This window comes from Meriones unguiculatus, chromosome 1 (assembly GCF_030254825.1).
Source record: "Meriones unguiculatus strain TT.TT164.6M chromosome 1, Bangor_MerUng_6.1, whole genome shotgun sequence".
NCBI lineage: Eukaryota > Metazoa > Chordata > Mammalia > Rodentia > Muridae > Meriones > Meriones unguiculatus.
In genome coordinates, this window is record NC_083349.1 from 7029478 (window position 1) to 7053187 (window position 23710).

The window sequence follows — 23710 nt, forward strand, 5'->3', positions numbered from 1 at the left end:
TAAAGGTTAGATTGATACCTGTTACTGAACCTGGGCTTATTGGGGACAATAAACACAATGCTGTATCTTTACTTACATAGTTTCATTGTAGAACAGATTTTTGTCTTGAAAGCAATGAGTAACTGACCCTATGACCTGTTAGATTTCTGTGCTTCATTCTGGTATGGGATTCTTCCCCTTCTGTTTATTTTTTGTCATCAAGCTTAATTAAGTTTTAGGAGTCTTACTCTAGTGTAAAGAATACTGTGTTACACAGTGAAGATCTGGGCATTGATCCATGCAATCTGCATGCAGAGGGCCCCATGTTTCACACATAGTTACTTCAGATCTCTTTTTTTCAACAGAGCCAGGGAAATGGCATTCAAAATGGAGGCAATAAGTTCCTTCCTTTGTCTGGTGGCTGGCCCCATCAGAGATTTGGGACACTGATATTCCTGTCAGGGGTCAAAAAGTTACCCCATGCTCTTCTCACTCTTTTTTTTTTAATTTTATTTTTCAAATCTAAACACGTGGTCACCATACTGGGCGGGCATACGCTGATGCCTGCAGACACTGATGCCTGCAGACACTGCTAATGTGGCTGGGGCCATTTTCCTCTAAGTAGAGTGACTCATATCGCTGAATCTTTGAGTGTCCAGGGTTGATTTTTTTTCCCCTTTGTATGAAACGATACTCGAGGCTTTACTGATGAGTGTGACTAGACGTGGGCATGACCTTCCTCACAGCAGCAGTGAAGTTCGGTGGCCTCTCCCATTCTCTTCCACCCTGCATAGGAGTACCTCTTTGGCACTCTCCCTTCTCGGAGAGTTGTGCTCTGTGGTCACTGTGAAGGACTAGATGAAAGCCCTGGGGGTCTACTGTGTTTATTTTGATGCTTAGCAGGTGTGTTGGAGGTCCTGCTGATTTTATAATTAAAGTGACATGAAATCTCTTCTAAGGTAATCAGGGTAGCTTTCAAGGGGATTCTGTCTGCAGAAAAATAATAGCATAAATAAGCCAATCTGGTTCTCAAATGGCCAGAGCTAGGAGACCCTGGCTCTTACTGAGAACATGTAGTCTAACACACAGCAAGCACACGAATCCCCTGGGATTTGCTAAGCGAAGGTCCAGATTGAAGTTGGGGCAGACTTCCCCAGCCATTATCTCTTTGTGTTCTTGGTTTGCTCTGCAATTAAATATCATGCCATCATCAGGAAGGAAGTTTTCTAAAAATGCTAGCTCCCAGGCCTCCTTGTACCCGGATATGTAGTCACAAGACCCCCATGTGATTCTGGGGCACATTCAAGTTGTGGGGTCCTAAGACCTGACACACTGTTGGAGGTCCTCAGTGTGCAGTGAGCTTGGGTGATGAGGTAACTAGAGACAGTACCTCCACAGTCCCATACCTCAGTTTGCATGCATGTGTTTGTGTGTGCACATGTGTGTGTGTGTGTGTGCATATTCATGTGCCTGTTTTGTGTATGCAGGTACGCTTTGTGTACAGTTGCGTGTGGAGGCCAGGGGACCACTGTATCTGTCCTCCGACTTCAGTTCTCAGATGGTCATCGGCCTTGGTTATCATTGTTTCTTGAGACAGTCTATCACCCTCCTGGAACACACCAAGTAGGCTAAGGTGGCTGGTCCAGTGAGCTCCCTCTGTCTGTGCCTTCCTCAGTGGTGCGATTATGGATGCTCAGCAGTGCCTTGCTTTTGTTTGCAGGGTCTGGGGCAGAGCTCAGGTCTCCATGCTCGCTCTTGCAGTAAGCACCTTCCTTACTGAATGATCACCCAAGCCCCAGGACAGAACCAGAGTTTCTACTTCTTGCTTTATAGCCTGTTTCTGAGGAGCTTGTAGAAGGATGCTTCCAGGGATGGGGGTGGGGAGGTCCTCCCTTGGAGGCACTGTTGCTGTCTCCAGGGTTTGCCATTCTCTGCATGCCCTCTTCTGACCCCATTTGCTTTTATATGCCGTGGGTTCTCTGAGCAGCTGCCTTCCTGTCTGGATTCTCTGAGGCAGACGCCAGTGGCTGGAGAAGGGACATCTATCTTTCTTAGTACTGTTGTTCCCAGGGGAGCCGATTTGCCTGATGGATGTATTTTGGCTGCAGCTACTCAGGGTACATGAGGGACTGTTCCAAAGTCTCAGTATTTGGTAACATTTTAGAAAAGTTGTATCTGACTTTTAGAAAGTAAAACCCGAGCACCGGGGGCATAACTTGAGAGAAGTGTTTGACGTGAAAGCAGGAGGACCTGAGTTCAACTCCCGCCATCCTCATAAAAGGAAGGCTACAGTGAGTGGCACACACTTGTAATTCCAATGCTAAAGAGGCAGAAAAGGTGGATCCCCAGGGCTTGCTGGCTAGACAGCCTAGTGGCTGGGCTAATGGGCAAGTTCCAAGTTCCACTGAGAGACCCTGAGTCAAAAAAAAGGGGGATGGCATACGAGGAACAGTATCTGAGGTTAGCTGACCTGTGGAATCCACACGCACGCACACACACACGTGTGTATATGAACACCACCACAGGCTCTGTGGCCTGCTTTGTGGGGAAGAAATAGGAGTCGTGGTTCTGGGGTCTGGCAGTGGGCTGTGGAACCGTTAGAGTTAGTGGTGCTCCAGCGGTGGATGAAGTGACATTCTTCACCCGTCTGCTCTCCTGTACCCGGGGCTCACTACACCTGTCAGGGGGAGGCAGCTGTGTCCCTTCCCTGAAGCAGACTTTAAGACTCATCCTAAGTGTGTGAGCACTTGGTGTGACCGAATACTTGACCAAAAGGGATGAAGGGTCTTTCCAGCTCAAGGCTTGAGGATAAGTTTATCATGGCAGAAAGGACATCAGAAGCAGCTCTTTGATGTGGCGGGAGTCTAAGGCCACGCACTTACATTTGGACAGATCAGGAAGCTAAGGACAGGAAACAGGCTGGGCCTGTAAATGTCTAGTGACTCATTTCCTCCAGCTAGGTTCCATCTCCTGAAGGTTCTACAGCCTTCTGAAACAGCAGCAGCTTCTAGGAGCCAAGGGTTCAAACACATGAGCCACTGAGGTCATCACCATCCAAACCACACAAATGGCATTAGGTGACTCTCGAGGCTGGATTGGGAGAAGCCAGCTAGCTTTTGGCTGGTTCTCTTCGGATGCTGGATGAAATCCTCAGTACCACAGGGGGGATGGGAATGCGTGGGTCCACCAGTTGAGCTCCAGCCAGGCTGTGGGTGGCTGTCTTGACAGATAGCCTAATGCAGCCCCCAGATAACCACAGTCTCAGCCAGTGTTCTAAGGGATTGAAGGAGAGAGTCCTAAGTAAGAACTCTTCACTTGGACCCTCAGAATTTCCTGAGCTACAAACTCATGAACAAAATCAAGTTGGTTTTTTTTTTTATGATTTATTGTGGAGTCACAGAAATTGGAATATTCTAAGAGTTTTAGTTATCACAGGCAGCCTATCTGGTGTAAAAAAAATCTTTTAAACACACTTTATTGCATTTCATTTAAAATGCTTTTAAAACACCTGGAGGCAGGGAGTAGGCTGTGACACAGTCAAAGAAAAATACTAAAAACTGGTAAAAAACACAAACTGGAGCCTGGATTATGGTGGGAAATGGGAAAAATACTAGTTTTTTTTTTTTCTGCCCATGTTTAGTTGGGTATTCTATGTATTTCAAAATTGTCCTTTCCTTCTCTCACCATTCTTTTCTTTTTCTCTCCCTTTCCATTTCCTTTTCCCTCTCTTTCCTTTTATTTTCCTCTTCCTCTCTCATAGCACAGGCTAGCCTTCAGATTGCTTGAGCTCGCCCTCCTGCCTCCACTTCCCAGGAGATGGGCTATACGTGTGCACCATTGCACCCCGTTCACATGATGCTGGGAATGGAACCCAGGGCCTTGTGCATGCCAGGCAAGCATCTACCAGCTGAGCCTCACCCCCAGTCTCCACGTGCGTTCTTTCAATTTAGTCTCCACCCCAGCTCAGTGAGATGTGCTCAGTTCACAGACGTGGAAACTGAGGATTAGAGCTATTAAGGAAAGGACTTTCCCTGCACCACATAGCCAGGGCCAGATCGAAGGTCCAGGATTGTCAGTGAAGAAAATTAAGTCATCAAGTTTCTTGGAGTCAAGAGCGCAAGCCCCGTAAGGGATTGCTTGGGTCAGAGCTGGAACATGGCACCGGGAGAATGGTTTAAAATCCATATCCCCAGGCCCTGTCCACACTGTCTATAATCTGGCTAGTAAGTCTCTAGGAAGCTCCAACCCGTCTCCAGCTGTGGCCCCTGATTCCAGGCTGCCCCGTTGCAGGTGGGTACCCTGCAGGCCCACGGGCTCAGTGTTGTACTCATAGCACAGAGCAGCCTCAGGGGAGGGCTGTTCCAGGGCACAGTTTTCTGACGCCAGGGGAGGTATGGCATAGCCTTGCTTTGGAGAAAGGACACGGGGCCCATAGCAGTTATGCAGACCAGGTTCTTGGTGCACCTGGGATCCCATTCTGCAACAGATGCATTCTGGGCTTAGGTTGGTGAGGGCTTGGCTGGTCTCTATGACAAGGACGATACTGGGAAATATGAGCCAGGTGACTCTTTTGATCCAGGTGGAGGTGCTGCGGATCACAGGTCTGAGCAGAACTGTTAAAAGCACCTCTTTTGCCTTGGAATTTCTAAGTACAGAGAATGTTAGCATTTAAAACCCCACCCACAGTCAGAGGTAAGGGTGCAGAGAAGGGAGAATGGAAGGAAAGGTTAGGAAGACATGTAAAAACAGACATGGGGGGGGGATTGGGCTTCTTTTAGATGCACAGTGGAACCAACTGTGATGCTGGTTCGTTTGATGGTACTACTGTGAAGCTACTCAGGGTGCATGTTAGGTTTGGCAAGATTGGAGCCTCCTAGGAACCAGTCATCCCAAGAGGCTCTCAGCCCACAGTCCATGTGTGGTCACTGCTGAACATGTGTGGGAAAATGCAGACAGATCCTGATAGTCTGATACCCAAGTTTAAGATCCATATTGAGGTTATGAGGTCCTCAGTTCAGCTCAGACCTCACAATTCGGCTAGGCTCTTGAATGACCATCCTCTTTTGCCTAAGACAGGATTTTCCGGGTCCACAGGGTGGTTGTGGGAACACCAAGCTTCGGGGCACCTTAGTAAGTCCCTAGAGGAGCTATCCACCTCTTCCTCTAACAGCTACCCATGCTCCTTATCTTGGTCCACAGTACCTCAAAGCACAAGCTTGGACTGGACTTTGACCACTCCCATCTGCCCACCTGCATTCCCACATTCTCTCCCTCCCCGGCCACTTTGCAGGCGTCGCTCACTGGGGCAGTTGTACAGTCCTGCCCATCCTCTTCTCTTCATTCTTCCACTCTTCTCTGAATCCCAAGTATTTCATTGCCAGTGCCACCACTTTAGTGTCACTTCCCATCCTATTGGCTCAGGATCAAGAGTTAGCCTGGCAGTGGAGCACCAGAACCTCTTGATGCTCTGGCTCATGACCATTCATGCCTGAAACCATTTGCAATGAGGTTTAGGTAGAGGTGGGGCTGGAGATGCTGGGCAGAGACTACTGGCTGAAGTCCAAAGAGGCAAACTCATATTGCCTGTCTCCCACACTCCACCATTTCCCATTAATGACTGCTCCAACTAATGAAGACATAGCTCAGGCTGAGGAGTGTGGGGAGTGGGTTCTCAAAAGGTGAAAAAATGAAAAAAGAAGTTGCTTAGAGCTAGCCCATTAGCAGACCCAAAACACCCCATCAAAACATCACCTCATCCCCCTCATTCTTCCTCTGCCCTCTAGTGGAGGGAGTGATAGCAGCATGACCTCATCTCAGCAACAAGAGGGAAGAGTGGACACTTCCTGTCTCCTTGTGAGGTCAAGGGAGCCTGCTGAGTCTCCACTTCAGTCTCAGACCCATTTTGTTCATAGACACTGTGCTGTCCTCCTGGTCCTGAGCTCAGTGTGAGCTGCTGTGTGACTCTTGGGCTTTCAGCTCCCTTTGGGGACTGAGTTCTTAGAGTTATTGTAAAGCAGTTCCAAAGCTGTTTCCTTACCCGGGGAACGAGATCTTGCTGTAGAGGTGACATAGAACTCTAAAGTCTCAGCATTGCTTTGTCATTCTGTGGTTGGAACTAGCTGAGAACCATCACTTGAAGCTGTCTGTCTGATCTCCCCCTTCTAAAAGATGGTAAGCTTCTTTATGGGCATGCAGAAACGGCTTCCCGGGGCCTGTCCACAGCCCCTGAATGCTTAGCTGTCATATCCTTTTCTCTGTTTTGTTTCAGTTTTACAGAGTTTTTGGATCCATTCCAGAGAGTCATCCAGCCGGAAGAGATCTGGCTCTATAAAAACCCTTTGGTGCAGTCAGACAACATTCCTACCCGCCTCATGTTCGTAAGTACTGTGGTTTTCTGGCTAGTGTGTCCACTGGCCCAACCATGAACCAAATGGGCTTTGACCTTTGCTGTTCTAACTCCCGTTGAAGACAGTAGGCAGCTTCACAGAAAGAGGGAAGCAGCCCATCCACTTAAAACTCGATTCCAGACCATCACAGGCACCGATCACTCACTACTGTGATTGCCCAACACTTTGGAAAGAGAAGAGACTTGCTTCCCTGAGTTATGTTGAGTGTTTGTACTTAGTGTAGCAAAGACACGCTGGAAGCTGGTGACAAGAATTCCCTGTCCCTTCTCCTTTCAGGATAAGCCTGAAAGGAGAGCGCTGCTAACTACTGTCTGGTGATGAGATGGCCCTGTGGTTGGCTGGGGGAGTGGCTCATTGGGTGAGACACTTGCCACGCAAGTGTGAGGACTGGAGACCAGATCCCCGGAACCCATGTAAATGCTGAGTGGGTATGGTGACCAGCCTGTGATCCCAGCACATGGAAGGTAGAGACAAGTGATTCTCACCAAGTGTACTAGCTAGACTCGCCAAATCAGTCAGCTGTGGTTCGAGTATGAGACCCTGACTCCAACTTCAACTAGAGACCTTTACACACTACACACACATACATGTGTCACACACATGCCAACAGAAGTGCATACATGTATACCATATATCCAAACACATACAAAAATAAGAAGCTAATAATAGCCTAACTACCAGCTGTTATCTGCATCTCTCTCCTAAAACGAATGAGCAAATACCCAAGCAGCTGGTGGGTGCAGTGGGGTTATTTTTACCTCCTCTTACCACATGGCAGTCACAGCTTTTTACCTTTTCCTCTCTGTGTGCCGGAGTGTATGGGAAGGCTATGTCATATAGTCCCAGACTATGTCAGAGAGGGAGGGAGGGGTCAGTACTATCCACAGCTTGCAGGGTCAGAAGTGCCTCCCAGAGAGATGAGGGAACTTTCCTGAAGCCACACAGCTGGTGAATGACAGTGTCTGAGTAACAACCATGGAGCTCAGCTGTCCACCTTGAGGCTGCCCTGGATGTTCCCAGAGATTCGGGAACTAACTGATGCTCGCTCACTCTTGGAGTGAGACATTCTATAGCAGAGGATGCAGTCATGTGCTCCCTCCACTGGAAACAATAGCACAACTTTCAGATGGGCTGCCTCGTGGAGTGAAAGTGATTCCTGGGGACCCACCATTGTGTCTGTGCTTTGGGGGACTGTGGTGACTATTCCAGAACATTCACAATGCACGTGAGACTATTTGAAAGAAATATCTTTATTTCACAGAGGAAAGCTTTTTAAGTAACGATGGTTAGAAATATATTCATCTCTGCAAATGAAAATGCTTGCTATACTGCATGAACATTCAGGTGTTATTACTGTTGCTTTTAATAATTACTTTTCAGCTTGGAAAACTAAAACAGATTTCTGTAAATCTTAGGGAAAGTGAAATATTAAGGTGGGTTGGCAGTAAGGCATAACAAATACTCACATATTACAATAAGATCCTTTTCCAGTGCTGCTCTAACTCAATAAATCCTAGATATGAAGGAACCCGTGTGTGGCTAATGACTCCACAGCACAATTAGGGGGAAGCATCTGTTTATCACACAGACCTATTCTTTCCCGGGCTTTGCATTTCGTGTGCTGTAAAATGCAATTTGGAGATGAATGTTCCTACAGGACACTGAAAGAAATTTGTGGCTCTGGCCTAGATTTATGGACAATGATTGTTTTGAAGACTAGATGCAGATGCTGTAGATATTCTGGCTACAGACATAAGTGGGGTGAAACAAGTTGCATATTGCCAGGGGTTGGGATGAGATGCAAAAATGTCACCCAGTGCCATGATTTTTGGAAAATAGGAGTATATTTGGCTCCATGCACTGACTCACTCTCTAACCCTACAATGAAACAAGTTCAACCTTTTTCTTCATGTATAGTGGTTGATGAAGCATATGCATTTGGCTACATGATTCAGAGTGGTCCAGAAGAGCAACAGGAGAGCAAGTGCGCCATTTAAAATAACTGCAACTCAAAGGTGAAAACATCTTTTGTCACCATAATTAGATTTGTTCTCCTAGACTTTATTAAGAGCTTAATATGAGCTAGCGTTTGTCAGCTTTGGGTTCTCAAAGGCTTTCCCAGTGTCTGCAGAAGAATGTTGAGTGGAACATGCAGTCTCACTGATATATAATCTAGGTCAGTTGTTCTTGGAAGTTCAAAATCTCACTTGTCTATTGTATGTGTATGTGCATATGTGTGTGTGCAAGCACACATGCACATATGTGATGGTATGTCTGCCACCGTCAAAGGATATCTTGTGAGAGTTGGTTCTCTTCTTAGTTTATGTGGATTCTGGTGATGGAACTCAGAGAGTGCCTTTACTGGCTTGTCTAGCTTACCGGCCTAAAAACCTTGGGTCTTTTACATAGGTGGGAATGTTTTCATCTGAAGGTGAATTTCCTTTCTAGCTAAAATAATTTTCTTGGGAGCTGGCACTGATCCAGATGCCTCCTTATCCAATAATCAGTGGGCCCCAAGTCATGAGTCATGAGTATTCCTGTGTGTTTGTGAGTATCAAAATCCCTTAGTCAAATGTAACCAGAAAAATAATAAAGCAAAGGCTTGGTGACTGTGTCAAGTGCAGCCAAAGAAACAATAAGTGGTAATGACACCCTCAGAAAAGCCCCAAATTGCTCTTATCTCTCTGTGGCTCCTTCAGGGTCTGGGTCTGGGTATGGTGGGACTGTTCAAGGCCAAGAGCTTGGGTTTTTTTTCTGTTTTGTTTTGTTTTTTCACGATGACTTTTTGTTCTTGTTGACCAGAGAGGAGACAGACCAAGGAGTTGTTTTTTTTTTTTTTTTTTAGAAGCACTGAGTCTTGTTCTAACACATTTCTCTATTTCTCTCTCATCCACAAGCAGCCAGCCTCTTGCCAGAGGTTGTGCTGTTATTCAAAAGAGGTCACCATTTCTTGCTGAGTGTGGGGGGTTCGTCAGAGCACGGCTAAACACCTGCTGTTGGTGTAGGCCATGTCAGCGGGTTATAAATGTTGCTTGGTACACCTCTGTTAATGTCATGTTGTGCATTCATAGCATACTTCCAAAGAACATGTTGTAGGTAGGGGAGACCATAAAGGCTCCATGTGAAGAACAGGAAGTCACATCAGGCCTGCGCCATCTCTTCAGGGACCCTGCATATATACCCTGCACATATAAAATAGGATCTGGAAAGGTCAGAACAGAGATTCAGGTAAACTTCTCTGGAGATTCATCATCTTTATCATCATTGTCTTAGTTAGGGTTTTATTGCTGTAAAGAGGCACCATGACCAAGCAACTATTTTTTTAAAATATTAATTACAGTTTATTCACTTTGTATTCCAGCTGTAGCCTCCTCCCTTATTCCCTCCCTATCCCACTCTCCCTCCCTTATCTCCTCCCATGACCCTCCCCTAGTCCACTGATAGGGGAGGTCCTCCTCCCCTTCCATCTGACCCTAGCTTATCAGATCTCATCAGGACTGGTTACATTGTCCTCCTCTGTGGCCTGGCAAAGCTGCTCCCCTCTTTTAGGGGGTGGTAATCAAAGAGTCAGTCACTAAGTTCATGTCAGAGACAGTCCCTGTTCACCTTACTAGAGAAGCCACTTGGATACTGAGCTGCCATGGGCTACATCTGAGCAGGGGTTCTAGGTTATATCCATGAATGGTCCTTGGTTGGAGTATCAGTCTCAGAAAAGACCCCTGTGCCCAGATCCAAGGCAACTCTTATAAAGAAGACAATTTAATTTGGGGCTGGCTTACAGTTTGAGAGGTTTGTTCCATTATCATCATGGCAGGAAGCATGGCAGCATGCAGGCAGACATGATGCTGGAGGAGCCAAGAGTTCTACATCTTGATCTGCAGGCAGCAGAAGGGGACTGTGTCACACTGGCCAGACTTGTGCATATATGAGACCGCAAAGCCTACCTTCACAGTGACACACTTCTTCCAACAAGGACACACCTACTCCAGCAAGGTCACACCTCCTAATAGCGCTACCCCCTGTGGGCCAAGAATTCAGTCTGTGGTGGCCATTCCTATTCAAACAACCACAATCATCATTGTCCTGATCCTCACCATCATCATCACTATCATCATCTTCACCATCACTCACTCCTATCATCATCATCATCATCATCATCATCATCATCATCATCATCATCACCTTCATCCCATCATTTTCATCACCGTCATCTATTACCATCCTCATCACCACCAAAACCACAGCAGCTGTTGTTTCTTGAGGACAGTGCTTATGCTCTTCACATGACAAGTGGCTTCTCGGTTAATGCTTATCAGAATCTCTAATGGCATCAGTTTTCGTCAGCTCAATAGCTTTAGGATGAAAAAACCAAGCAACTTTACCAAGGTTTTACAACTGTTAGCAGCTAGCCCAGACCTTCTCACAACTCGGAGAAGCCATTATGTCGCCACCTTTTAGACCCGAGAGGTGGAGAGGTGGTGTCAGCATGTCACACACAGAAAATGCAGACACAGAGACTCCAAAGTGGGAGAACAGGGTCACATGGGCCCGCTGAGTCAGAGTTTATTCCGGGATATCAATAGGGTGAGGACTCAGAGAAGGCAGGGATGGGAGCAGATGGTGGATGCCTTCAGATTAATGGTTATTATTATTATCCACTACCCAGGCAGCCATGAAGCATCTGCTGTGAGCCAAGCCCAGGGCTAGACAGTAGGGAAGCAGAGCCAAATATGATGTGGCTTCTTTTCTAGTGGAGGCACAGGTACAAATATCAGCTGGGGAGTTCAGCCTTGCTGGAAAGCCTTTGAAGAGTAATTTCGACTTAAATAGGGACCAGAAAAGAGAGTTCTGCCTTTCAAGGAAATATCCATCTAAGACTCAATGCTGTTGTCTCTTCTGGTTCTGGACAGAGTACACCTGATTTTATCTCTCAGAATCTTCCTGTCACTGTGATGATTTGCTAGGATGATTTCCTATTCTGGGATGCTTTTAAGGAAGATAGGAACTAGTCAGTTCGGGGAGAGGATGGAAGAAGAGATAGACTTGGCTGGTGATGGACAGTTTAATTTGTAGTCTCTTTTTAAGTCTTTGACAGCCCCTTCCGTGGTGACAGGGTGCCATTGTTTACCCAAAGTAGGGCCTTTGCTGTATGTCTGTGTGCTAGAGTCATCTTTAAAATCGCTTTGTCGCCTCTCTTTATGTAAGGTGCCAGAGCCTTAAGCACTTTGGCCCTGTGTTGTGACACAAGTGAGCTTCAGTGACCTCCTCCCCCGCTAGAATCATGACATGGAATGCTTTGGGTTTGACTCCTTCTGTTCTCACACTTTCCTGCTGTGGTCATGTCCTCCCTCTACAGATAAGTTTCAGCAAGTCATGTCCTTTCCCAGATGGGACAGTCCAGTGCTTTGCAGCAGTGCTGAAGCAGAACCCATTTCCAGAAGGGGTAGAACCTGGACATGGAGGACATTTCCTATGTGGTATTCACTGGTGGGCATACGGTATGCGAACCCACTTGGAGACAGTGGTCATATACTGCTTTGGCGAGGGGCCTGGAAAGTTCAGTTCCTTCTTGTTGCCAGCCTTCTTTCTTTGCAAAGCACTCAGATCCCATGGGTTTGTGTGGGGCACACTTTAATTGTGTAAGAGATCCTGGTACTCTGTGGGTACAGTTTGAGTACATGTTACATTCATTTTGGGATATGGTGAGACACCAGGTAACAGGCATGGTGGGGGGATGCTAAAGTACCTCTGCTCCGTGTTGAGCTCTCCGCTCTTTAGAGATACCGCATACATGCTGTATTAGTTCCTTTTCTGTTGCTGTGATAAATACCATAAACAAGGGAACTTAAAGAAGGCTTTAGGTATGGTTCTAGAGGGACACGGTCTGTCACCATCACAGTGGGGAAATGTGGCAGCAGTCAGGCATGGTGACTAGAGCAGCAAGCTGAGAGCTCACATCTTAAACTACAAGCAGGAAGGAAGGAGAGTGAGCTGGGAAGGATCTGCAGCTTTTGAAACCTCAGAGCCCACAGTGACATATTTCTCCAGCCCACCTACCTCCTAAGCCTCCCCAGATGTTGCCTCCAACTGGGGACAAATACCTGACACTACATATGACAGCGGTTCCCAGCCTGTGGGTCATGACCACCAGAAAACACATATTTCCAATGGTCTTGGGAGCCCAACCATGAATTTTTGTTGTTGTTGTTGCTACTTCGTAACTATAATTTTGTCATGGAGCAGTGCCTCAGTTCCTAAGACCATTGGCAATATGTGTTTTCTGGTGGTTCCAGCTCACAGGTTGAGAAGCGCTGATGTAGGACAGTTCATGCAACATGGCCAGGACAAAAGCATGAGACTGGTGCCCACAATGTTGCTAGGTCGTAGGAGAAACCGCATCCTGCAGTTGGCCACAAATGGGCTTCTGTTCAGCGAAGGAGCTGTGCACTCTGTAAGGCTGCCCCCCCCCCCTTTTCTGGAGGAGCTCCTGAGGTGGGAAAACTGTGCCCCACCTCTGGGGTGTTTAGTACTGGCCCAGTAAGCAGTTCCGTTCCTATGTGGAAATTTTATGGTGGTCATAAAATGATCCTAAATAGCATCTACTTAGGAAAGTTGCAGAGTGGGTACAATGAAGACTACTCTTGGCAGAGGAAGGGGGGTAGGAGAGAGACCTAAGTAAGAACAAGAGATCTGTGTCAGGGAACAGTGCTTAAAGAAAGCCCTTTGCCATCAGGCCCCCAGCCACTCCCCTAGCTCTCATTCTTGGCCATGAGCCTGCATTTTTCTCACTTGATGTTCTATCCTCTATTTGAGCCAAAACATCCTGTTCTAAAATCCCTCTTACCAGCCTTTGGGGCCTCATGGGAAAGCCTTTCCCACTCATATTTCAGTTGGAGTTTTATTTCTGCCTACACATATGGGAACGTTTTGATTACAGTTCCCTTAACATTTTATTCCCTTTTATGTTATTCTGTGAAGGCTTAACTTGGTGGCGGTGTCCTTAAAGGTCACTATTTGGTGCGCTGCCCTCTCCTCTTCAGGAGCATGTGGTATGAACTATACATAGGTCCTTAAGGGATGAGTAACCACTAGGATGGAGAACTTGATGTTTGCGTTTGGAGGTAAAATGGATTCTTGAGCCTTAACTGCGGTCTTCGCTATTAGAAAATAGTGCTCTAGGCATTGGTTTTCAGGATCTGAATGTGAAAATGCGTTTCTTAATCACCAGCATTAGTACTGTTTGAGATACTTGCTAAAAACTAAATATGACCCTCACGCTCCAGACCAGTCATACAAGTATATCATCATGTCAGCAAGCCCTGATGTTATACAGATATTAGCAGTTGCCTTCCAAATGACTTGATCAGTTGATTTTCAACGAGCCCATGTCATCCAGAGCCATAGGTGATAAGAGGACAATCCTAAACCAGTTACTCATGGTCACAAAGACATGACGACAAATAAGGAGGAAGGCTTTCTGGTGTCTCATGGGGCATCTCTTGTAACTAGACTTTGCTACTTTGAGAGTTCTTTCTTCCACCTTCCTTCACTCCTCTTTCCATCCTTTCAACGTCCTAACAATAGATAAGAGAGAAAAAGGGACAGAGAGGAAAGGAAAGAGATCCCAGAATAAAGCCAGACATCTGAAATGGAGTGTCATTATCTTTAGATTACTTCCTGCTGATTAGGGGCATTGAGCCCCAAGCAAGATTGATCTTCAATGTCAGGATATCTAGTTTCTTCTTTTCCTTATCTTTGCACATGACTACTTAACACACTACAACCAACAACTCACATCACACCTCTTGGGGCCATAACATTTATATACCGTTTGAACAGTCTCTATAATTCAAAATGTCACACAATTGCAGAAACTATCTGCAGCTGACAGAATCACACCCCTACCAGAGCACAAGGCAAATCCTTGTTAGTTGCAACAAAGCAGCCTCATATCCCCACACCTGGGATTAAAATGAAAACATATTCTTGTAATATTTCTGCGTTTTTAAAGAAACCAAAACTCCAAAATTTTTACTACAATCTCTGAAGGCAGAAACCAGAGATGAATCCCCAAAATAGTTTGACTTAAATGGAAAGAGGCTGTTTTGGAAGGTTGTGGTTATTTGTATGAATTCTATCCATGACTTTGTCACATCAGGAAGCCCATCTGCAAAAAGTGACATCTCATCTGAGCACAGTTGAAGAATTCCTAAGTAGGGACTTAAATGGTCCATAGCTACCACCCCTTTTCCCATCACTTACTGATTTGTGCAATGTTCAGTCCATCCAGACATTGTTATCCTGAGACGTTTCACATGAGTGAAATAAAGACCTTCCCTCTTGATGGCAGCAGACATTAAAACTAACTTATTAATTTTGGAAAGCCAGCATAGAGACTCGCTTTTGGTGGTAGAAAACTGGCCCGAGAAGACCAGCCCTGTAAACTCAGAAGCTATTTGTTCCCAGGTTTCATCAATGAAACCAAGAAGTCATCTCAGATCCATCAGGAGCCTTAAACACTCCTAGTACATGAACTGCCACTTAGAGTGCTGAGTATGGCTGTATGTGGAACCCACCAGCTTCGTCCCACTGAGTATCTGTGTAAAGGAAAAAAAGAGCAGATGGTGCCTTAGTTACTTCTCTTGTTGCTGTAACCAAATACCTGACAATACCAGTGAAGGGAGAATAGATTTTATTTTGGCTTACATTTCGAAGAGACACAGTCCATCATGGTGGTGACTCATGTCAGTAGAAGTGGAAGGTGGCTGGTCATTTTCATCTGAGTCAGGAGGCAGAGAGAGAAATGAGTGCTGACATTCGGCCTCTTTCTCTTTCTCATTCTCTCGTAGACCCTACCCATGGAATAAACTGCACACAGCTAGGCTGTGTCTTCTTACCTGAATTAACCCAATCTATAAACTCCCTTATAAACATATCCAAAGGTTTGACTTCCGGGAGGTTCTATATCTTGTGAAGTTGGGAGGAAGAATTTGTATAAAGGGGCTCACTTCTAACCTGAAGGAATAGAAATGAATATTCAACAGAACTCCGAAAGGGAATGAGTTGATTGGCTCTAATTAAGAAGGCCCATCTTCTCATGTGCGAGGGAGCCTACAGGCATTTTCCCTCACACACACACACACACACACACACACACACACACACGGTGGGGAGTTGTTGGGAGAAATCCAGGGTGTTGCTGGTGCTGATGAACTATCATAATTATACATTATTCTCTACTCTTCTAAAAGCTCCCACTTTAAATGTGGCTCCAAGCAATTACAAATCAATTAGAACCTGCAATCAGACCTCCAGTTCCCGAGTCTGTGTTTTCTCTCCATATAGACAAATTGCCCTTCTTTGTTTAAGGTCAGCTCAGTAAGGTCATTTGACTAGTGAGTTGAAGTTGACTGGGACTAATTATAACTTGCCATGTCTGAAGCAAATCAGTGTCCTCATAAGGGATTATTTGTTGTTTCTTCCAGGCAATTTCTTTCCTCACACCCTTGGCTGTTATTTGTGTGGTGAAAATTATCCGGCGGACAGACAAGACTGAAATTAAGGAAGCCTTCTTAGGTAGAGTATTCACAATTCTTGCTTTAGGGGCTGGGGATGATCCTAATTAGATAATCACATTTGAAAAAAATCTCATTTACACCCAACTGATTTTTTTTCCTTTGATCAAAATTAAACTGTAGAAAAATAAGATAAGCACACACTCACACACACACACACACACACACAGAGAGAGAGAGAGAGAGAGAGAGAGAGAGAGAGAGAGAGAGAGAGAAAGAAGAAGAAGAAGAAGAAGAAGAAGAAGAAGAAGAAGAAGAAGAAGAGAGACAGAGTCAATCCTACTGGGCTGTTTTAGCAAGCAAGATACTTTAACCTGTTTCTAAATCTCTAGCTTTTTAATCTCCTGGAAAACCAAATTAGATTGATTTTAATATGTATATACTTTAAATAAGTTACCTAGACATCCACCTGCAAGCTCAGGTTTAGTATATTCTGTGGAATTGCCATCCTCTGAGGTGGAAGTCTGGAAACTGAGGTTCCTCACTAAGGGATGTATTTGTTAATTACTGGGCCTTAGCTATAAAAACAGCACAACACTCCTCTCTTTTCTTAGTAAGGGAGTATGAATGAGGTAGAGTGTGTCTGAAGGATGAAGAACAGTCAGAGGCTGGTTTTATGTAACCAAGCTTTAGTTAGGTCTGTCTAGTTGGAAAGAGTAATGTTGTTTCCTTTTCAAATTAGCTCGAGTAAATAATGGGTTTAAAGACAGAGCTAAAATAAGCAAGCTTATCAACTCCAAGAAAAGAAGGGGATAGGACAGCAGTGCCCCATGGGACTGCGGTGGGGACAGAGCGGGAACGTTAGGAGCTATAACCACCTCTGTCTGAAATATGCTGTCCCTCATCTCCATCCACTTCCTGTCTCCTCTCCTGGGTGACTTGTTTTCTTCTGCCACAGACCTTTGCTTCCTGTGGGGCTTGGGCTCACAGCTTTCTCCCTACGCAGACACATCCAGCTGTTCACCTCTGGTGGCTACCCACCAGTTTCACTCTGTTTCTTGGTTCCAGTCTCCTCGGTGGAGACTTTGACTCGGTTGCTTCTACAGGCTGAAAGCAAAGTCATGACTCTGGCCAGCCTGAGGTTACACACTCACGTGCTCTCTGGTCAGGCGTGTTCTCTGGGCTGCTAACCTATAGACTGAGAGATTGGTCACATGGCCTTGGTCACTGGTTGTGATGACAAAACATTCCAAGTGTGTTTTTATGGGGATGGGAGGCATTGATACCTTCCCATACCTGCCCTTAGTGGCCGGGCAGTGTTTGAATGGGTATTATTATGGTCCTCAGGACATCCTATTGGGAACCCTCTCTGTTGGCTTAAAAATCCCTTCACCTCATTTTATACTATAGCTGCTCCCTCATAGAGTCCCAGGATAAACGACAGTGCGTAAGAATGTCCGTCATGGCTGCGGCTCTAAGTTACTGCTGGCCGTGGAGCTGGATTCCTGTGACGCGTCTAAGCAATGCCTGGTCACCTCCTCTAGAGTCACCTCCTCTAGACATTTTCATTCTCAGCTAAATCTCCCTTAGAGTGATGCTTCAAAACTGAGTGCCATATGCAGCCTCCCGTGTGGCAACTAAAAAGGAATTATTGGCTGTTCTGTTTGTCTAAATCAATGAGTTCCTGTCCTGAAAATGACGAAAAGCCAGCTGCGTGAAGGGGGTTGCAAAGAACCTATGCCTTTATGAAGGTTTGGAGGCAGGAAGGGTGACTTAAAACATCTGGGTCAGAAAATGAGGTGATTTGTAAGTGAGCCTGGAATTCAGAACGCTTTCAGGGAGCGGGGAGTTTAGTTGTCACGTCCATTCTGTGCTTGTGGGTCTTTAGAAGATCTTAACCCAGGCGCTTACAGCTGAGACACACGTATTCCCCTCTGCTGCATACAGACAAGAATGGCAGTGTTTCCCCCAGGTGGCATCTAGCTTGTAGGTATTTAGGCTATGGGATAGCTGGGGCCTCTGTTATGGAAACATCAGAGTACTAAAACTATAAAAAGGACAGGGAACGCTCTCAAATCCTCTGGCACGCCCATATCCCACAGCACCCTCAACACCTGCCCCGAGCAGGTCAGCCTGTAAGACATGGCACTTGAATTTCTCCATCAGACAGTCTTGTTTGTGTTTCTGAGTCATCAGTCAAAATGGTGCTGTCAGATGCTGTTAAAACACCATATGAGCCAGACTTGTGAGGCTCTTATGAGTCAGGCAGTACCCTTGCCTGGGGCTATGCATTCTCCTGCCTGTCTAGGACCAAGCATCTTTCTAGAGGATGAGGAAGGTTGGGATAGATTCCTCATGAGGGATCCCTGCATCAGTACCCTGCCATTTTGATGCCTTCTCATCAGTACCTTGTCACGTTGTATCTTCCAGATAATAATTAATCAGTCCCATATACTTCCAGCATGCTGAAGCAACTCCCACACTCCCAAATGTCATCACACCTGCTTCCTATCCTTCTCTGTCTCTTTCAGGCATTTGGATCATACAGTGCATTTGCTGTTTTCTAGCTCACTTACTTCAAACCTTTGGAAAGGCTGTACTGTGCTATGATAAGCCCAGCCAGCTCTGAGTCTGTAGGAGGGGCATTGTGCTCTGGTTCCATGGAACTGTATTTGAAGCTCACTAAAATTTATGTGGGACAATGAGAGATCAGCCAGTGAGGCCTTCTCACAGATGGCTTATCTGCTCAGAGGCCATGCTCCCAGGATAAGAGTGAGTGGAACTCCCCTAGAAAGCACAGTGGGGCCAAGCCTAACAGGGAAGAGACTACCACCATCCTTTCTATGCTATCTCACAGTTTGTTCATTGACAAGACTCTCAGAGAGAATCCTGCCAAGATAGCCTAGGAGATTATCTCTGTTCTGCCTCTTACCTTTGCTCTTAGCATGTGCGAGAAAAGGAAGCTGACACTTCAGGCAGAAAAAGTCTGTGTGCAAAGACTGTAGTCACCACATCTTCCCATGCTCTCCACACTAAGATCCAGTCTGTATCCTGCATTGCACACTGGGAATTTTGATGGCAGTTCTATGGTACTGACCCATGCTCAGCTCTCCAATGGGGAGCCCATCCCTTCTTCTCCATCTCATTCATATGTGGCCAGGAATGTCCCACCCCCACTCACGTGTTCAGTTTCTCCTTTTCGTAAGTACCCATCCCAACATTCCCCATTCCTTCCCTTTCTTACAACCTGCTAAAGGTGGGTGGCTCTGTCTTCATTGAAGTAGCGTGTGCCCACGTGACTGTGATGGCTACGCCACAGCACTTTCTGCTCGGAGCACAACTCATCTGTCTCCACCAATAATGATGAATCACTCAAGGAAGGTCCTTTCCAAAAATGCCCCTCCCCAGCTCACACCTTACATAAATCTGTGTTGGCATGAAGCAATTAATATTTGCCGAAAAGCTCGCATGCTTTATTACTCAGCCAAGCAGAAAAAGGCCTCCCTGGGCTTCTGCTGCTTCTGTGAGACACTTGTCCTTCATCACACTGATGGTGATGCCTGTTCCTCTTACATCTGCTTAACAAACTGTAAGAGAGAGAGGGTCAAGGCTTTTGCGGGGGAGGGGTGGCAATTCATGTTGCTGCCCCTTTTGTTCGGTCTGCCCGTTATCTTATTCAGCAGGTTTCCAGGCTGCTTGGAAAGGGCCGTGGGCTGTATATTTTTAAATCATGTATTCCAGAAGTTCTGGCTGGTTTAGATGGCAAAAGTCATCTCCTGGACTCTCCTTTGTCTTGGAAACAGTGATTGATGGACAGCTGTTGGCAGGTGGTGGGCCAGTGATGAAGCAGGCCTGGTGAGACTGTCCTGCTCTTCAGAAAGACTCTGGCAGCTGCCCTGATTCGAATTATGTCTGAGGAAGTTGCCAGGAAGAAATAAAAAAGTTATGTGTCTTGCTACCAGTAAAAGACATTCTACATGCTGTTGTATTAAATCTGTTTATATCAGGCAAGAAAGTGATAGATGTGCTTGTTTGTGAGACTGAAAATTCTTGTCAAGAAGGAAAGATAAATTTTATGTCGTAGGAATGAGGGATTTTTATGGGACAACCTCCATAATCCTGCCTCAATTATATTTTGACCTAGAAACAAAGCTTCCCATTCTAAAGTATTATTTAACAGCTCTATGGTCATAAACTAAGTCTAATTATAGATGATGATGATGATACTCATGATGGTAAGATAGTTATGGATGATGGCGATAACGGTGGTGATAATAATAATGGAAGTGATGGTAGAGATGGTGATGGTATGTTGATGGTGATGATGATAACGGTGGTAATAATGATGGTGATGCTGATGATGGTGGTTATAGTGATGATGATTTTTTAAATTTGAGACCCAACTGTTCTTTTTTCTCCTGTCTGTTGATTTTGTTTTATAGCGGTGTCCTTGGCTCTTGCTTTGAATGGAGTCTGCACAAATACTATTAAATTAATAGTGGGAAGGTAAGTTCAAAAAAGAAACAAATGATGGTTTATACCACAAAGTTCATCTGTGTGGCAACCCTGGCCAGAGGACACTGGGTAGGACAGACTCCAATGTGTCCAATTTTTCTTTAAATTATGGCTCTTCTGGGATTTCTGACATTCAGTACAGATCTTTTCTCTCCTTAAAAATTATAAAGGAGAGGAGTTCATGTATAAGAGAGTGTCCACTGGCTGGCTGACGACATTTTTTTTGGCCAAAGCCTGATCTCAGTGTTTCTAGAGCCACCCACTGCTTTCTCAGACCCTGGGCAGGCTTATTCATTTGTCAGTTTTGGCCTTTAACAAATTAAAAAGATCACTTATGTATTGTTCTCTTTGGAATGAGATGTATGGGTTGGCATTTCAGATCTGGCTTTATGACACACTTCTCTACCGCTCCCCCAAAAAAATGATCTCTAGTCTCCATTTACTTTTCCTTCTCCTCTGGCTTCTCAGCTATAGTCAATCTCCACAGAGACAAGAAGCCCAAAGGTCTCAATACTGCAGCTCACCTGAGTTCCTAATATTAGCTCCTGGCTTTGAACAAATGAGGTTCCATTTACAATCTCAGCATTTATAGATTATCTGTATAATGCAGGGTGCTGGGCTAGGCAGCAAGGAATGGACGATGGATTAAATTTGGCTAATGAAAGACCAGTACTGGGATGTCTCTCCAGATCTCCATGCTTAGCATGCATTTGGGCCCCAGATAAAGTACTGATTCTTGGAGCTCACACCCTGAGATTCTAGATGAGTAGGTAAACAACCATTTTGGAGAAACACTGGCTAGGTCTGAAAAAGATAGCACAGCAGCAGATCTGATAGATCACAGGCACACTCTACTTAGATCCCAGAACTAGGAGGACCAGTGTTTGAGTCCATATGTGACAACTATCACCCAGTATGCACAGCAAAAGGGAGGCATGCTCACAGCATTAGCAAACCTCACCCATGGCTTGCACACAGCAATACTAGTTGATTTGCTGCAGAGTAATAAAATGGCACATATCCATATCAGAATCCCTACTTGAGCAGGACATTCAGACATGTGGTGAAGTGTGTTGGGCACACGATTCAATTCTGTGGCTCACAGCTTATGTCTGCCACTTATGGATCATGAGTGACCTTGCCAGGAGTGTTGTCACCTTCAGCACCCTGACCCTGCTTTAAGGATTCTCACAGGTACTATATCCATGGTGGATGTGCAGTGCCCGGCACCGGATCTACACCCAAGAATAGGCTTATATTAGTGGTGGTTACACTGGAAGGCTTGGCTTCAGTGCCAGGGTCACCCTTATTTCCTCTAGATATCTCTGTCCTACTCCTGCTTTAAACCAGAGACACCAGCCTGGGTCACTGAACTCCTCATACTATGTTGTTGAGTTGTCAAGTTTCCCAGCCAGCTTGAGGGCTGCTACTTGAGGAAAGACAACTGGCCACCAAAACTTGGCATGCAGGGATGTCAAGGCCTGGATTTGCAGAACCTGGAAGCAGGGTCTAGATTGGCAGAGCAAGACAGGAAGTCCCCTCTATTCTGCTGATGCCATGCATAGGTGCCTACAGGAAGTCCCACTACCTAATGCTCAAGACCTCACCTTTGGCCAGGTCCTGGTTTCTCCCTTTTAAAGATGTGGAAATGAGGCTGGGGAAGAAGGCCCATTTCCTCTCTAAGGTTAGAAAACCATCTCCAGTTTACCTTTCTGACCCCAAAGCCTGAGCATTTCCCCAACATCTGTGTCTTCTGAAGGCTCTCAGGGAACTCCAGTTGATGACAGAGGGGGGCTTGCAGAGGGGCGGGGGCTGTGGGGAGGAGGGATCAGCTTGGGGCTCATTGTGATGGCAGCGTTGTATATTGAAAATGTCCATGGTGTCTTTTGTAGACCTCGCCCCGATTTCTTTTACCGCTGCTTTCCAGATGGGGTGATGAACTCAGAGATGCACTGCACAGGTGACCCTGACCTGGTGTCCGAGGGCCGCAAAAGCTTCCCCAGCATCCATTCCTCCTGTAAGTTCAAAGTGAAGATACTTCTGTCCTCCCACTCACTTTTTGGGGGTGTGTAAGCGGAGGGAAAGGTTTTGGTACTTGAATGTTAGCATGGTGGAGTTTTCTTAACTGTGGAATGGATGGCTACCATGGGAAGTCATGAAAGAATGTAGCCAATGCTATGGATTTTACCCAGTGTTGTGTATGTTGCTTTTGTGGGCTTGGAAGAGTGTGAACAGTATCACTTGAGAATTTGACAGTACGAAGGGAATTTACCAAGCTCCCCAACACCAGATGTTCAATTCAGTATTGTGTCTAGTATTTTTAAAATTAAGGTATTATGTGTATGAAAAAATATATAATATGTATGCATATACATAAGGCATATGAAAATAAATATGTTCTCATGCACACCTCAATATATTGTTTTGCTATAGATGCTGGAGCATAGGTCAGCTTGATACATGAATTAGTCTGAACCAGCAGCAGTCTGTAGCATAGCAGCGAAATAACCCACAGATCTCTGAATTGTGCCACATCTTGTCTCTGCCTTTCTGAGCCTTAGGTCCCACTGTGTTTAATGGCAATAGGAATACCTCCATTCTCTGTAGGAGTGAGGATTCAAGTCAGTGATAATAATTATTAACACTTCAGGAGCACCCTTCAAACCAGAAGGAGGAGGCTCATTGCTTTATTTAATCCCTCAAGTATAAGGCGCTTGGAATCTGGGCTTGTAACAGTAGCTCTCCCTGTTACTATTTATCACCAGAGCTGGGTTCACTGTAGCAGTGTTTAGTGAATGATGCAGGCACCAGGCATTGGTAACTAGGGATCCAAAGATAAACAAGACAAAATACAGCCCTGGGAAGCCCACAGGTGTAGCAGGCTGTCTGTGATGTTATGACTCTTGGGATAATTGGAGACGGTCTACGGCTGCAGGTGACTGACAGCTTGGGATGGAAAAGGCTCCTGTTAGATCGTGAAGTCCTTGGTTTCCCATAGGTCTAATAATTATTTACTTTTGGCAAGCCTCTTATCTTAATGGGATTTCTTTCCAAATCCTGTGCCAACGATTCACCTTACCAGTTAGTGGCTGAACTGAGAATCATGAGAAAGCGTCTCTGTATGAACATTTTGCCCAGATATGTTGGCACCTAGGGTCTGTCAATAAGCTATAGCAGTGGCAGATGCTTTAAGAGGATTATCATCAACCCTTGTTGCAGCACCGCAGCCTGCCAGGTTGGGACAGATATGGTCCCATACACCTAACAGTGAAGGCAGCCTCGGGCGTGATGGTG

At 45.6% G+C, this 23710-nt stretch overlaps 1 protein-coding gene across 6 annotated transcripts in view; it reads left to right on the top strand.

Annotated features, from left to right (window-relative positions):
• The window catches only part of Plpp4 (phospholipid phosphatase 4), a 129609-nt gene that overhangs the window by 44853 nt on the left and 61046 nt on the right, over positions 1–23710 (top strand). For 3 of the 6 annotated variants that reach the window (XM_060380914.1, XM_060380925.1, XM_060380911.1), the window contains exons 2-5: positions 6248–6356; positions 15872–15962; positions 20344–20407; positions 22309–22433. In XM_060380914.1, coding sequence (XP_060236897.1) covers positions 6248–6356; positions 15872–15962; positions 20344–20407; positions 22309–22433 — 389 coding nt within the window. Of the gene's footprint in view, positions 1–5923; positions 6151–6247; positions 6357–15871; positions 15963–20343; positions 20408–22308; positions 22434–23710 lie in introns of those variants that run through there. The other 3 variants (XM_060380922.1, XM_060380932.1, XM_060380929.1) reach the window with 3 other exon arrangements.